The 16,360-nt window shown below is 40.2% G+C and overlaps 1 protein-coding gene across 1 annotated transcript in view; it reads left to right on the top strand.

Moving 5' to 3' along the window:
* The window catches only part of LOC103801173 (receptor tyrosine-protein kinase erbB-4-like), a gene marked incomplete at both ends in the record, with an annotated part of 68,214 nt that overhangs the window by 40,364 nt on the left and 11,490 nt on the right, over positions 1-16,360 (top strand). Inside the window, 3 exons of the mRNA XM_009073578.1 lie at positions 1,382-1,514; positions 4,128-4,250; positions 5,679-5,777. Of these exons, the coding sequence (XP_009071826.1) occupies positions 1,382-1,514; positions 4,128-4,250; positions 5,679-5,777 (355 nt within the window). The remainder of the gene's footprint in view (positions 1-1,381; positions 1,515-4,127; positions 4,251-5,678; positions 5,778-16,360) is intronic.

Genomic DNA, 16,360 nt, shown 5'->3' with positions numbered 1-16,360 from the left:
ATGGCACTGCTTCCCACTGCTTGGCTTTGTGGAAGGCTGTAAAAAGAAGAAGAAATGGCCAGATAAATCAATTTACTATTTTTGTGGGAGACTCCTTTAAATTTTCAGTAGCTGTGTGGTATGTTTTTATTAATAGGCCATAATGTACCTTTCATCATCACTCAGATATAATCGAGGGAGGCTCTTGAAGCATAGCAGTGATGTTTCCACAATCTTGACAACAGTTAACCTATTTCCTGTACTTACCAGGCAGTGGTTTCAGCACCATCTGTACTCTGCAGTTGTCATGCTGTCTCTTTTTACCCATCTTTTCAGCAACTGTCCAGCCGTTCTTGGAGGGATGTTAAATGCTTTCTATGTGTTTATGTTGGTAAGTTGTCAGTATGCTATGAAAATGCCTGATTTAAGGTATTTGGGTTTTTTTCCTTCAAGGGAGCCTGATTTCTCCACTGCCTGTGTAGCAATCTCCAAATGTGGGCACCTAAGTCAGAGTGACTCTCTGAGACAGTCTTTTTGGTTTGTGCCATATCTGCTGTGATGCCAGACTTCTGTATCTTATCACTGTGGAAAAACAAATAAGTAACTGCAGCTTATGCTGCTCAAGAGCCTGGAAAGCTGAAATCCTTTTAGAATTAGAGGGGGGACAACAGTCTTGTGCAGAAGCTGAGCCTTGTTTGGCATTGTTCATAGGAGTTTTTTGGCTGCAGTGCACAAAAGTTATGGTCTGGGATTTGGTTGTGCTGAAAAGCCAGAGCAAAACTGGATGGGTGCAACCATAACCCCTGACCAAAATGTTTGTGTGTAGTAGTAATGAACCAGGAGTTCCAAGGGGGTGTGTGGCTTTAATATGGTTTGTGATGCTCAATATAAATATCCTCTGTTTGAGGAAGAGATACAAGCACACTGCCTCCAGATTTGTCTATGCAGTCCCCTCTCTCACTTTCTCCATGCTCAGGGAGGCACATTATATTGATAGTTTGGGAATTTCTCATTAGTTTGTTTTCCCCTAAATGCACAAGCCCATGAGTTAATGTAGGTGGAGCCAAAGAGTCAGCACAGTTAAAGCTCTTGCAGGAAAATACATGTATCCTCATTTTGCCATTGCAGATTTGCATTTGCCATCAGAGTGCATGTTGTGTTTCCTTGTCCACACGACTCCTCACATGTGCATGGTGGTTTGAAAAACAAGTAGAATTGGTATATTGATTAAAAACAAGCAAAGTTATACCAAGTTAATGTGTTCACCCTGTCTTCCCATTTGGATTGGAATTCTGGTCATAAGGCAGTTAATAAGCTTTCCAAGTGATTGTGGTTTATGTACCCAACGATTCTTTGGCCTCTCACCCTGCCTAAAAATTAAGTCTCTGATTCTGATTGCTAGAACCCCTCTGATTGCTGCGGGAGTTATTGGTGGCCTCTTCATCATCGTCATTGTGGGCCTGACGTTCGCGGTCTATGTTCGGCGCAAAAGCATCAAGAAGAAGAGAGCACTGCGGAGGTTCCTGGAGACTGAGGTGAGAGCGTGCTGCTTCTCACATATTGTTTGGAAAGATATGCAGGGCTGTTCTGCTTTATTATTAAAGATGTTCAGATCTTCAGTTACCAGAGAGAACTGCAGAAATCCTTTTGCTAGCTTGTGCAGTCGAAACTGATGGGAAGAATGAAGCTATTTCAAGACACTGTTTTTTCGTACATACACAGATTTGTGGCTACTGAAGACCAAACGAAGTTCCACATGATTGCAAAGGCATGTTCCATCAGATTTCTGAATGCCCATCCTGCTCTCAACTAGGCTTCTGTCCTAGTTCATTAGTATATTTAGCAGCTCTCATGCTTAAAGATTGCAGCTTTTCATTCATTGTATACTGAGGTCAACCTTTAAGACTGAAGCAAGTTCCTTCAGCAAGCTCTGGTACAAACTTTAGCTCATCAGGAATGCTTAGATGCAGAGATTGTCACTTACTGCTATTCCCTGTGCCTATAAGGCCTTTGTGGTCCATGATCAGTAATAATAATGTATTTCATTAAGCCAAGATACTTTCCAGAGCTTAACCAATTGAAGTTCACAGTTCTACTAGCAAAAATATGTAGTGGAGCTATAACAGAGTGCTGTGCCCACTCCATCCTGTTACTTGAAGTGTCAGTTGTGGAGGGGGCAATCTAGGAAGTATATTTAAACACAGCATTAAGTTGTTACTGTCAGCTACAGCAAAGGTGATTACTGCCATCTCCTCAATCCTGTACTTGAGACACTTTGCAAATGATGGTATTTTTCAATTAGGGTTCCCTTTTGTAAGACAATAAAGCTTGGGAATACTGTTAACTAGTGAATCTTTGATCAGGTTTTATTAACAAAGCTGTTTCCCATTCTGTTCCAAGAGTCCTGCTCCCACTCATCTCCACTGTAGAGCCTGGGAATAAACAATTTATGCATCCCCAATCTGTTTGCACAAGTATCTTTATGCTTGGCCAGAATTTGTGCTACTTTTTAAATACTGTTCAGCTGTGTAGAAAGCTTAACAATACTCAGTGCCTTTAGGCACATAAATCTTACCATTGTATCAGCCCCTACTTAAGCATAAATTATTTTAAGCAGGTAGTTCTCATTGGTTTTGGGAAGCATTGGCTTTGAAGTCCAGCTCTCTGGACTTCTGCATTTGGTCAGAAGAAAGCTGTGGCTGACAATAGTCCTGAGGGACCAAGGCCTCCTACTGAACATGGGGAAGCTGTTGTCTTGGCTTTGAAACTGAAGATTAAATCAGGAGCATCCTGAGACAAACACACAAGCAATGTAGCTTCAGCTGAAGTCTGTTTCTAGCTGGAGGCTGTAACAGGACTCATTATTTCCAGATATCATTCTACAAGCCTTATTTTAGACCCCCACAACACATCTCCACTTCTCCCTGCCTTATGTGTTGGTAGACTGTGCCACAGAAGCTCTTTTCATCCACCACAAACTGAAAATATGGAAATATTCTCCCAGTCTGCCTCATTTTCTTTCACAGTAAACCTTTCTTTCATGGTATAAGTTCGGGGCACCTAAAGTGGGAAGGAGAAAAGAAAAATCACTAGAATAAAGTGCAGCTTGCAGATTATTTCTGGACTAACCTGACTTGTTGCTGTTTGGTTTTGTTGTGTTTTCTTACCCCATTAATTTCCAGATTCTGGTAGTTTTACCTGAACAAAACCAATTAGTCTGGTCAACTAATTAAGTAGTTCATGATGCTCAAAGACCCATAGAAGTAGTTGGCAAACTGCAGAGCATGGTGCATTTAGCCTTGTAAACAGACAGCTTTGAAATGCTGCAGTGGTTTCAAACTAATTTGAGTAGGAGTAGCCCTGAATTATTTTCCTCATCCTGTAAAGGAACAGACTGTTTTAAATTTTTTAGAGTATTGTCCTTCGTATTTTTTGATTTATTTTTAACGAAGCATTGTTTTTCTGGCAGTGATGGTAGAACGTTATGATCTGAGAGCATTTTTAACTGAATGTGCCATTGTGGCTCATTTATGAAGTTTCTTGGGACATCTTGAGCAAATTGTTTAATTGCAGCAAATTAGTGGCTGTTATGAATTAGTTGTCTGCTATAAGATGTTTTCTCCTTAAACCTGTCCTTCTGTGTGATGAAACAGAAGTTCAGAAAAACTGTCCCTTTCCCAAAACAGAATAAGAATGTCATGAGCCATTAAATCAGGGCTATTAAAAAGAAATATGGACAACTTAAAAGACACTAAAATGGACAAAAATGGGATGTGGTGCACTGATAATAAATGCTATATTTCTGTCATGTAGAAAATATTTATACCGCCTCCATTAGCAAAAGTCCTTGGGTGTGTTATTGTGGCAGCAATTCAATTTCCAGTTCATAATTCCATCATGCAGTTTCTGGTGGGAATTATTACATGTTGAGTGAGAACTTGCTCTGTCAGGTCTCTTGGTTTTGTAGCATTGCTCATTTGATTTTGAAGGTGAGAAATCCCTCCACAAGTTGGCAGGTCAGTGGTCAAGAGACTGCCACCACTGTCTTGTTCCATGTGTGTATGTAGCTGGATTGGTTGTTCTAGAACAAACTTCTGATGTGTATTCACATTTACAAATACTGAAGACTGTTGGATTTTCCTTCATAGCTTGTGGAACCCTTGACTCCAAGTGGCACAGCACCCAACCAAGCACAGCTTCGTATCCTGAAGGAAACTGAGCTGAAGCGAGTCAAGGTTCTCGGCTCTGGAGCCTTTGGAACCGTATACAAGGTAAGAGTCTTCACTACATAGCAGTGAGTTCTCTCATTTAACTTAGGAGCAGACAAGTTCGACATTACAGCAAAGCACTGTGTCCCATGGATGGGTTCATGAGCCCTACACACCTGAGAAACTCAGGATAGTGGCATTGTGTGAGAGGAGTATGTCTTCAGGCTCACATGTTGACTTCTTGGTGAGCAAACCATGTCAACCACAATCACTCTTGTGTGCAAGAGGACTATGCAGGCAAGCTTGGGCTGTCTTGCTATCAAAGCACAGTGTCAAAGTTTGTCATTCTGTTCTTAGCTAATGGCTTTGCAGTACAATTTTGGAAAGCAAGATCAACTTTGTCTTTCATGGCACAAGTGTCACATGGATCTTGTAACAGTAATAATACCTTGTAAAATGATGTCATTACCTAAAACTATAATACTTCTTGTTTCTTCCATTTAAACCGAAAGGATGACTTATGTCAATGCACCCTTTAACAACCAGGATGTGAGAGCAGAACTCGCATGGGAAAAAGCACTTCCATTAAAGATAGATTTAGTTTTTAAGTCTGTTGGTGGTGTCTAAATCTCAGAAGCATGAAGTAGATCTTAGTGGGCAAGTCAAACCAATTACCCAACCAGAACCTTGTGGCAGGTCAGAGCACTGAAGGAGAACAGACGCTGCATCTCCTCTCCAAAATGGGCAGGAAAGGGAAGAAGCACAGACCAGGCCACTATAGCTACAAAGTCTTCAGACTAGATTTGTGAATTATCAGTTTGAATGTAATTAGACTTATAATAAAGTGATAGAGATGGGTACCATGTGGTTGACAAGAAACGACAATAGTCAAAAAGGATGGAAAAGTAGCCCAAGACACAGACAGGAAATTTTAAAATTTCCTTTTTAGACATCTAAGCTTTTAATTCTCAGCTGTCAATTAGGTAGACAAACAGCCTAAATGACAAACCCTAAGTGTTTCACAATAACTATATTGTTCTCAGGGTGTCCTTTTCCTGCGTCATGTATGACCTGGTGATGATCAGTTTTGAGAGTTTCTTGACAGCTTCAGACTTGAGCATCAGAATCCAAACAGAAAATCCAGGTTCTTATTTAACTTTATCCAAATCAATAGTCAGTGGAAAAAGTGCATCACTGACATATTCCAATTCCTGTTCAGAAATCCTATTGTGGACAGAAAAATCAAGGTGGCCTGATGAGGATGTTCACTGATACAAAATGTTTCATTTTCCATAAGAGTTTGCATTTGGTGTAAGAGGTACTTTTATGGGATTTTTATTTTTTTTGTTATCTTTGTATATTCTCAGTTCTGAGGTTCAGAACTGATCAGCATAATGTGGCAGAATGCATCAAAAAGAACTGTAACTCTGAATGAAGTTTTTATGATTGTTGTCTTATTAGTTTTCTGTCACCTTTTCTTCTTTTTTTTAGGGTATTTGGGTCCCTGAGGGGGAAACTGTCAAGATTCCTGTGGCCATTAAGATCCTTAATGAGACCACTGGTCCAAAAGCCAATGTGGAGTTTATGGATGTAAGTAAGACATGATCAGTGTCCTTGAGTTTTGACAGGGATGGAGGTGGTGTCTTTCTGTAGTCTACAGAGATTTCAAAGAGGAAATCCTGCCAGTTTTCTTTTCTAATGTTTAAATAGCAGAAGGAGATTTGTACACAGCACCAATATTGTGCTGATGTTCAGCAAGTTCTGCAATATATCGTCCACAGAAAAATTCAGCTTACTCTTCTCTTTCCGTTAGTCTGGCAAGCTGTTTCAGTATTAGTGCACAACCATAGCATTCCCTATTGTACCAATGTTCAAACAGACAGCAAAAAGCAACCAACCAAAACCAAGCCATCAACATTACACCTTAGCTGTGGGTAGGTCTGTGCTGCTTCTCTGGAGCTGGAGAAAGAGGCAGATCTGTATAAGGCAATGCTCTGCCCCTCTTTCCGTTAGTCTGGCAAGCTGTTTCAGTATTAGTGCACAACCATAGCATTCCCTATTGTACCAATGTTCAAACAGACAGCAAAAAGCAACCAACCAAAACCAAGCCATCAACATTACACCTTAGCTGTGGGTAGGTCTGTGCTGCTTCTCTGGAGCTGGAGAAAGAGGCAGATCTGTATAAGGCAATGCTCTGCCCTGTTTAGTTTGTTGCATGTAGATCATTCTGCTCTAGAACTGTAAGTACTTGTGCTCCCAGGGTAATGAAGGGCTGAGGTGTTCACTGCAGATGACATGGGCCCTAAGATATTTGAAGTCTTATAATGGCTTTCCCATCAGTGTAAGATTGAAGCTCCTCTGTCTCATGTGCCAAATATTGTGTCTTTCCATGGCAGAAAAGCTAGAGATGAGAGAGAAGTTGCAGGGGAGCATCTTACCATACATGCAAGTCTCTACTGGCACAGAACTCACAGGAACAGAAATTAAGCTCAGGTCTCTTCTGCTTCAGTTTTCTGAGCACTAAGCACCGAGAGTCTGGGAGCTGTCAGCAGCAGCAAAGCATAAGAGGGAGGGGGAGAAAAAATTAAAACATACTGGATTTAAAAGCCCTTTCACTTAACTAATGGGAAATGCCATTAATACCAGGTCAAGATCATAATTTCCATGAATGTTCTATGATCACAGAGACTATGCACTCAGTTTTTAGCTCTGTGTCAAGATCAAGCCTCCTTGACACCATGAATGTCTGTATCCTATTCAGTGGCAATTTTTTGACAAGTCTTAGAAATTTGCACTTTTTTGTAAATCCCTCTTGTGAACTTGAAAATTACACAGGACTTCTAAGGCTTGCAGATCTATTCACTGTATAGGCTTAATTTGGTTAGCATTAATGAGACTGTAAGCCACAAGGAGAATGTGCTCCCATTGTATTGTCTATTCTTCCATCTAGAAATGGACAGAAATGTGCAGTTAGAGATTTAGCTTCATCTGTGAGTTCTTAGGTAGTAGAAGAAAGGCTGTGCAGAGGAAGGGATTTCCTGTGCTTTTTACAGAGTACTGTGCATTAATGTTGATTGAATTCAGTAATCATTATGCACAAATTAATAAAAAACGGCTGGTTTGGCCCTGTTTAAAAGGAATGAATTGAACTAGATGGATTAATGAGTATTAGAATTTTTTGCTAAATGGACAAAGTAATGGTCAAAAGTGTTGTTAATGGTAGAGCTGCAGAAGGAGAAGAACTGGTATACAGCATGTTTTTGAAGGGAACATGCAGGGTGCATGAGGCCACTCATGTGACCAGTGCACCATGTCTGATATCAGTGGTCAGTGATAGCAAAGAAATTGTTATCACTGTGAAAGTCAGTGGAACTGAGCAACTTGAACCAGCTGAGGATCTGACCCCTGATTTCATTGAGAAATAATATTAATATCACCTCCTCTGATGTTGATTAACCTTGAAGTTAAAGAAAATGTAATGTCCTTGTTAAAAGGCAAAGTTGCTACTCTGAGGTTTCATAGCTCAGCTCGACCAGATGATTTAGGTCACTGGACCACATTTCCGTCCAATGTATGCATTGCAACATCTGATGAATGCCTCAGAAATGATGAAGTGTTTTTGGAAACTCTAGAGATTTTCCACTGTAAGGTACAGTTACACTAAGAAAGGTTTGTCTTTAAATTAACAGTTTCTCATGAGTCTCTGACCCAGTCGTAACCAGGTGAAAGAAAAGTTAAAGTTGGTTTTAGTCCAAAACCAAATTGGACTTCATTATTAGTTGATATAAATGACAATAAGAAGAAATTAGATGTTCTGTATCAATGGTGCTTTTGATATATGCATAGTGGTCTGTAATTCTTTGCCGTGTTGCATTGATGAAGGAGATGATTTAATTTCATTCTTTTGAAATAATTGTTCATGCAATTGTACAGATGTCCCTGCCATCCTCACCTTCTAACCATAGTAATTTAGTTCCTGAAACAAGCCACACTTTAAAGGAGAATGTCCCAGACATTGTTTATGGTTTATATGTGGTCACTCCTCCCTGTCCCAGAAGAGACATTGTTTTAAATATTCAAAAAATTTGAGCCAAAGTTTATCTTATGAGGAGATAACTCAAATATCTTTCATTGAAGAGTAAGTTAGAGTAGAGAAATGTGTTTTACTCATTCTCACTCCAAGACTTTGGTCAGTATAGCTATCCTGATAAATCTGGATACTGGTTACTGATCTTATTTTGTGAGGAAAATGTATGTGTACATATGAAAGCAAAATGCATCAGTTGTGACTTTAGTAAAAAGAGCATTATGATTTTTTTAAAGGTAGATAGGTGGCTAAATGCCATTATGAACACAGTGGGGTTAACTCATTCTTAAATAAGGGCCTGACATGTTGGTTGTGAATGGGAAAAGGAGGTTTGTGTCAAGGAGGTGTCATTATATGAGTCCCACCCCTGGCTTTCATTTTTCAGTCCTTGTCAAGTACAGGTGTGCTTTTGTCAGCAATTACTTCTTCCTGGATTGTGAATGTCCTTGTACTTGCAAGTAAAAGTTAGCTTTTCTTTTAGAGAAGCTCTAGAAAATGTAAAGCCTTTGTTAAACAGCAGTTTGTGTACAGAGAGAGTACTTGGGACAGCTCAGTGTCTGAAGAAATAGCTGGTATAGATATTAGTGGTACCATTGACAGCGCTGGTTAAAACTTCTAATCTTGGCAGAATGTAAGTCTAAAAGTGCTCTGCAAGCTCCCAAAATTCTGCTAAATGTTATGCTGAAAGAGTAAAGAACAACAATTTGGCTACTGGGCTGTCATTTCAGCACCCTGAATACCTGCTAATGGATTGGTAATGACTATAATGATATAATGCATGATGCTAGCACCTGCTATGGCCAAACACCTCCCACCCCCCTCCCATCAGGGGATGATGAATTGCCCATCACCAAAAAGTACATCCCTTATTTGGCATTCATCTTTGGGGAGTCGCAGCAGAGTCTATTTTCCATGCTTTTCCACATATTCCCAGCTAGCTTTTCTCTTTTACTGTGCTCCCTGTGTTCTTACATAGTTTTTATCACTGCAGTAGTCCATGTCTGTTACAACAATGCAAGCTGGAGTCTGCCATTAACCCAGACCACCTTCTCCAGAGCAGAACCAGAATGTCTGTGTGGCCTTCTATGGATCTGTTTTCACCACACAGAGGTTGTTGTTACTGATTTGTAAAATGTAGCTTTACCTTTGTTCCACAGTTTTCTGAGTACACATTATCTCTGGAATCATTTCAGAGTCTAAAGAATTTCCCCTCAGGTGTTGAAATGGTTATGTGCTTAAGTTGTGGGGCATAGTTTCTCCTCCCTGCTTGGCTCGTCACAATTCCTCACCCCTAAGAGGGGGCTGGAATTTGAGTTGAGAGTGCAGGTGCTCTTGCTACTCGTCTGCCTGCAAGCATGTCTGGGAGGGAGTCACAAGCTGATGCAGGGGTTATCAGAAGGGAACTGTATCATGTTCCTCACCCTCGGGCTGGTAACAGAGTATATAAGGGCCCTGAGTTTTAGGGAGGGAAGAGAGGCTTGTAGTGAGGAAAAAAAGGCAAATAGCTAAGAGGCTACTTGATAGTAGAACAGGGACTTATAATTTCACTTGTGAAAACAATTTCCCCTCTTCGGCCTCAATTTATTTGGCTGCTATGATTGTCTGATAAGTCAAGTAGTCATTGGCCTGATCAGATGGTTTAACATCAAACCAGATGCTCAACTGATAATGTAATAGATTCTAAAGTCATGCTGCTCTTGGAGAGCATAGCAAACAGCCTTTGAGGCTAAAAAATATACTTAAACTAACTCGTAATGGGGAAACAGACAGCTGATGAGGGTCTTTCCTCTCTAGCCCTCTAAACTTGATGTTTCCAGGAAATAATCCTGTGCTCTCTGATTCTGCCCACGGTTTTGATCCACTTACAAGTTTAATCTACCCTCTCTGAACTAAAATGCTCCATTATCTGTTAGAAAATAATTAGAGGCTGCAAGCACAAGTCAGCATACACAGAGTTCCTTGGGAGTCCCTGAGCTCATTGAGATGAAGACAGTTTGAGTGATGGTGGTCAGCTGATATTGGGCCAGGAGCTAATAATAGAAGGCAGCGCTGCTTAGCTAGGTGAGAAAGTTAACTTGGGAAAAATTAAACTGAAGGGTTTGGGATTTATGGTTGGAAATAAATTTCCCATTCTCATTTGTTTCCCGGTTAGAGAGCTTCAGAGGCAGTTGGTTTCTTTTATGGTTTTATAATTAAGATCTAGGGGCTTCCTGACTTGGCCTGGACTCACTGCAGTTCCCTGCTGTCTGTAGGAACAGTGTTCATTGTGCGGGAGAGCATTTGTCACACCAAGTGCAAAGGTAATAAGTGACAATGACCTCCACCAGGCATGCAGCAAACAAATTAAAGCTGCATATAGGGGGCTGATACCCACATCTTTTATTTATGTCTGGCCTAATGAATTAAATTAATAAAGCAGCTAGATGTCTCATGCTGCAGAAAGAAATAGCTTTTTCTAAATTGTAAGCCTGTCTTATAATATGGACACATCCTCAAGACATATTGAACTTATCTTTTAGTTCAAAGGTTTCAGGAGGGGAAAAATCACGTATCTGACTGGCACAAGAGAACTTTATCTCCTGTTCAACTGAAAACCCTCAGAGATATGGATAGGTCTAGATTCTTTCTTTGTTTCTTCAGGTATGTCTAGATGCCTTTCTGAAAAGTACACTGGAGATACAGCTAGCTACTCAGGTGGGGGAAGGTGAGAGAAGACTTACCTTTTCTTGGTTTCTGCCATTGGCATTAGACACAGGAAGGTTTTAAGCTGAAGCTTTTGGATTCTTTTCGTGGCCCACAGTGGCATTCTTGGAGCCCTTGAGGCTACGGACGCTCTCTGTGATGTACAGTTTCTCAGCTGGCACAGATGCATCTGAACTCAGTCTCCTCGTAAGATCCTTGCCATATGTGACTATGTAGGTGACTGGAGAAATGTTTTTGTCTGCTCCTTAATTATTTTTAATTCCTTGTATACATCTCATGCTACTGCCCGGCCAAATGTTTGACACAGTCTTCAACAGACCATGTAGATGCTTCTGAAAATCTGAAAAGACATTGCTGCTAACAGTAGCTGGATCCAGGCACCCCAGAGTGACTGCCTGGCTGCTTGGGAAATACAACTGAGTCAATCTTGAACCTCAGTTTAAAGGGCAGGTTTAGGATTAAAAAAATCCTTTATGGCAGCAGTGAGACATTTTTCCTTATCCTCTTCTGCTGCCATTTATGTAAACATCCTCCTTTCCAACTGACTTAAGGAGTCTCTGTAAGAATAGCTGATAATGAGTGGCAATGTTGCTGCACTGCCTGGCACTGTGCTCTAGCTGTGATTCAAACAGGTTTTGCCTCCATCATGTCAAGTTTCTGGAGGTAGGGGGCAAGGGGTGACCTAACTCCTCTGATTGTAGACTCCCTTTTGTGCAATCTCCCTGCTCCCTCCCACTCGTGCACACTGTGAGTGTAAGTATAGCCACTTAGGAGGAGGAACTGTTTGCCCGTCAGTTCCAGGCACAGAAGCTCACTGTGATTGCAATTACAGTTTCCAACTTGTCCAGAGATGGCAGAAATCAAGCTGTCCTTGAAAATGTTGCATACCATGCACAGGCCCCGAGAGTGATCAGCCTCTGCAGAAGCTGGAAGTCTGATCACTACTGAAGGTTAACTGCTTTTAGTCATCTGAAGATTAACTGTTTCAAGGCTGCATTTCTCTTATTTCCATAATAAGTGACAATTTTCTCTTTAAATGTTTACTTCAGTAATTTCCCTTTCCATAGTATGCAAGGGTAAGACATATGTGTTTGTGCAAGGGGGTTAATGTTCCATATGCAAGAGCATGTGGCTGTATGGAAGAAGTATATATGCACAAAGGCTGAAATATAATCACAGACAGACAAGCCAGGCTGTTTGGAAACAATTCTGCTGGCATAACACTCTAACTGGAAAATACAGTGAGGGAAAAGAGAGTTTGCCTGCTACTGGTGATGGGGAAAATCTTAGCCCTATTGAAGTCCATGGGAGCTGTGAACTTGCCAGTGAATTCAGCAGGCCAGGACTTCAACTCTGGAGTCATCCTTCTGAGAAGTCTGCCACAGGTTTAAGGAGGAATCTCATGTTTAGTGAGTGACTGAAATTATGAGTTATTCCTAAATGAGTTAGGAAGTATATTCAGATGATTTTTGTTATGGCAATTACAGAACTCCTTATTTCAAGTTTGTATTGCTTTATGACTTGGAAAGTCTGCATAAAGTCTGGGAGTGGGAAGCAGATGAGGTGGAAGTGGGAAGAAGATGAGGTGGGAGTGTTCGTTTTTTCACTGGGAAATATAGCTCTGGATTAATTGAAACTACAAAAATGTAATCAGATTCAAGAATTAGTTTTGGCTGTGAAGTGTGTGTGTATGAAAGAAACATTTTGAACTGATCTTTCGTATTATACCTTTTTTAGAAAAAGATATAAGGTGCCCCATTAACAGAGTTTATAGTTGTTTTTGAAGGTTTATCTGCAATGAAGCACCAAGGGACAAGTATTCCAAAGCAATTAGAATGTTGCTTTGTAGTGTACATTTAGGGTTGGTTACTGAAACATGGAGTGAGTTATTTGCCTGACTGTATATGTTATTGTTATGAAGGTCAGGATCCCATAGTTGCCATTGTTTTGGGGGGACGCAGTAGGAGAGAAGTGTTTAGAAACTGAACAGGCAAAGAAAGGATGGGAATATTCAAAAAAGAAGAGACAGAGAAGTGGTGCTCTGAGTATCATACATGGTACACCACAGTTTAATTAGGAGACTTAATCAGAAACTCATGGGATTTGTATTACCTTGATGAGTTTTCTGTTGCATACAGTCCATGGAGGGCTCATTCCTGGCAACGCACTGTATGTTGTCACCCTTCACTATGTGTTACATCTGGACCTGGGCCAGAATGCTCTTGTCCAGCTTCATATTTTCCCAGGGCTTATGTACTTGTATCTGGATGTGAGCTTTTAAGAAAGTCATCTTAGGCACTTCAGTAAAAATTTCTTCTGGATACATGTGAGCTTTTAAGAAAGTCATCTTAGACACTTCAGTAAAAATTTCTACTGTATATTGTCAAGCTGTGAATTTTGGGGATCACGTCCCAAGATGATGGTGCCTGCAGCTGTGATGGTGCCTGCAGGTGGAAGTCTTTTCATCTGGACAACCAGTGGCTGGTATGATTTAAGGCAGAGGGGAAGATGTTACTTGTGTAGGCATCGATCTTGCTGGAGTGGAAGGCTATAGCTAATAGACTTGCCATTACAAACATGAGAAACAGCCTTCCTTAAACATCAGCAAAGTGACAGGGAATGCTGAAATGCCTCACACAGTTTTGCTGACATTCAGATGCAAAGTGCAGAAATAAAACTGACAAAACTTGGTAAAATGGAAGATAAGATTCTTGAATAATACTTGATGTGTTATGAGAAGAAGCTGACACAGGTATCCAGTTTTAAAGTAGAGTTTGGCACTGATAACTGAGTGACTAGTGCTGACTTACCACTAAAAGAAACTGAAAACCTCTGTTTGAGAAATATCCTATTGCTTTGCATTCTTTCTTTGTGCCTCCAGCTCACATTAACAGTACAAAATAGGCACATGTTAATGTTTAAGTTCCTAAAGGGCAACGTGTATGCCAGAATGTTGCCACACTGATAAAAAAAAAAGCAGGGTTTTATGGGACCTCTGTTAATAAAAGAGAGGTACTGTTTCCACAGGCTTAACTGTCATTCATCCCAAACAAGGCATCACTGGTTTGAGGTTAACGGTGAATCTAATGAGGTTTGAGGCAGAGACTGAAGAAGAAATGACTTGATATTTGTCAGAGGAGCTGGCTGTAAAACTGCATGAATACGCTGGCTAATCATTTCTGAAGCACACTTGTCTGTGATTTAGCTCAGTGCCAGATGGGCAGGCTATTACATATCAGATTTTTCATGAAGGCAGGCCAGTGGGGCTGTGTGAGCTCCAGCACATGCTGCAACTCACAGATCAGCAACAATGCAGTAAGTGAGCAAGGGCAAAGGGCCCTGGAGGATCAATGCATTGTATTTGTCACACTTGGTTTTATACTGCCAAAGTGCCAAGTCAACTTAAAGTTAAGGGCAAACAAGGTTTCTTGTGTTGTACTGTAGGAAAAAAAAACAAAACCCAAGACCATTTTATACATACAAATACTCATGCGGTGACCATTTTTAATAGAAATGTAAGGGCACAGAAGCACAGGCTTCTGTACAGGAGCTGAATTTGATGTATCACTGTCAGAATATATTTTACTTTCAAGATGCTGTACTTTGGAATACTTATCCATTAGTGCTTTGCAGCAGATAAACCTTCAAATATTAAGTATTTTCCATGTCTAAGCACTGATCCAGACACCTCTGATGCATAAGCAACTGCCACAGCTTTATAAAAATGATTAACATCTGTTTGCATTAATATTCTGCATATTATTTGCAAGTGATAGTCAGCTGTCCCTACTGCTGCTTGTCACATAGTTGTAATGGAAGAAATAAGACAGGGTAATCTGGTCCCTGACTGGCTTGCTGATAATCTTTGTAATATTCTGCCAATACCTTTTAGCCATCAGTGCAATAACTACAGTAAAAAGGTAGAGCTGAGGTCACACTGTGGCTGACAGTGTGCAGAGCAGCAACTGCTGGTTTGAAATGCCCAAACCTTCAATACTGAAACTCTAGTCCCAAAAATAAACAGATTTTGCAGAGCAATACTTGCCATATTAACTTTGGTGTTGTTTCTTGTTGTAACATACAGCATCTCTTGGACCTGTTAAGATCAGAAAACCTTTGTGCTGTGAAAATGTGGTGAGCTTGTGCTTGCCCTGAAATACATTTAGTCAGGACAGATACTCCAGATAAAGCGTGGAGAAATGCATATTACCATAACAATTTATAGATGGGACTCTGGATTGCAACACACATGTCATAACCTCTAAGCAAATTACTTAAATTTAAATTAATTTTTAATTGTGCTCTAGTTTTAAATTACCTTGGCATGTTTACTTGGAAAAGCGAATGCTATATGAGTTGTGTTTTCAGACAAAGCTGTTTCATCTACTTATCCACTGAGAATGCATCTAAAATGTTCTTTTCAAACATCTCCTGTTATCAGTGCTTTCCCCCAGGTCAGGTATTTTTAAAGAAGCTGGATGAGACTTTATGTATAAGGCAAATTGTGTATTAGCAACAGGAGAGAGACAATAGGTGTTCTTACCTCTTGGTTACTTGTTGGGTGATTACAAGTATGTCCCGAAAGTTTCTGCTTTATATAGAATATCAGGCTTTTAATTACAGAGACAAATAACATTGTTCAAAATAGAATTATGTAGGTTTTGATAGACCAGGGCCTCTTTTTTGTCTTCATGCTTTACATGACAAATGCTGCAGAAATGTTTAAGAAAGTACAATTATGGAGATTTTTGAGCTGTGTCGACAAATTGCAGCTGTGTTGCATTTGCTCAATAAAAACATCAAAGGCTTTCATTGAGGGACTTGCATGGGTAAATTCTGTGATATGGAGCAGTGTCGATGCAAAGGTAGGAAACAGCTGAGGTACAGTCAAATAACAGTTTATCTGATGGAAATGTAACACCTCAATAAAGTAGGGGAAGGTGAAACAGTGACTAGCTATGGGTGGTTCCCCAGGCTTGGATTTACTGAGCAGAGGTAATGTCAGTGGATAGGTAGTCCCAAGCTTGAATCTATTTGGAACTGTTCTCTGGTGTGGAGGATGCTTTTTGCTGGCTAGGCAGTGCTCTTTGATGAAGTTCAGTGGGATGATTTGTGTATATCAAAATAGAAAAGCAGAATTTAGCTCTTTGTTTGCTGTAAGCCAAGCAAATTGTTTGGTTTTTTTAAAATGAAGTCTTGTTGGTTTAGGTCAGTGGCTAGAGTCACCTGCTAAGAATGCAAGTCCTCTGAGAAGTTACTTTAGTAATGAAGTTGTTTGGGGGAAAATGGTGCTTGAAATATGGAGATAAAATGAGTTTCCTTGTTGAATTGTTTTCTGATCAAAATACCGAACAAATATTTCTTGGTAAAATATGTTTATTAA

The sequence above is a fragment of the Acanthisitta chloris genome, unplaced genomic scaffold, assembly GCF_000695815.1.
Source record: "Acanthisitta chloris isolate BGI_N310 unplaced genomic scaffold, ASM69581v1 scaffold19254, whole genome shotgun sequence".
Taxonomy (NCBI): Eukaryota; Metazoa; Chordata; class Aves; order Passeriformes; family Acanthisittidae; genus Acanthisitta; species Acanthisitta chloris.
This window is presented reverse-complemented; position numbering and strand designations above follow the sequence as displayed.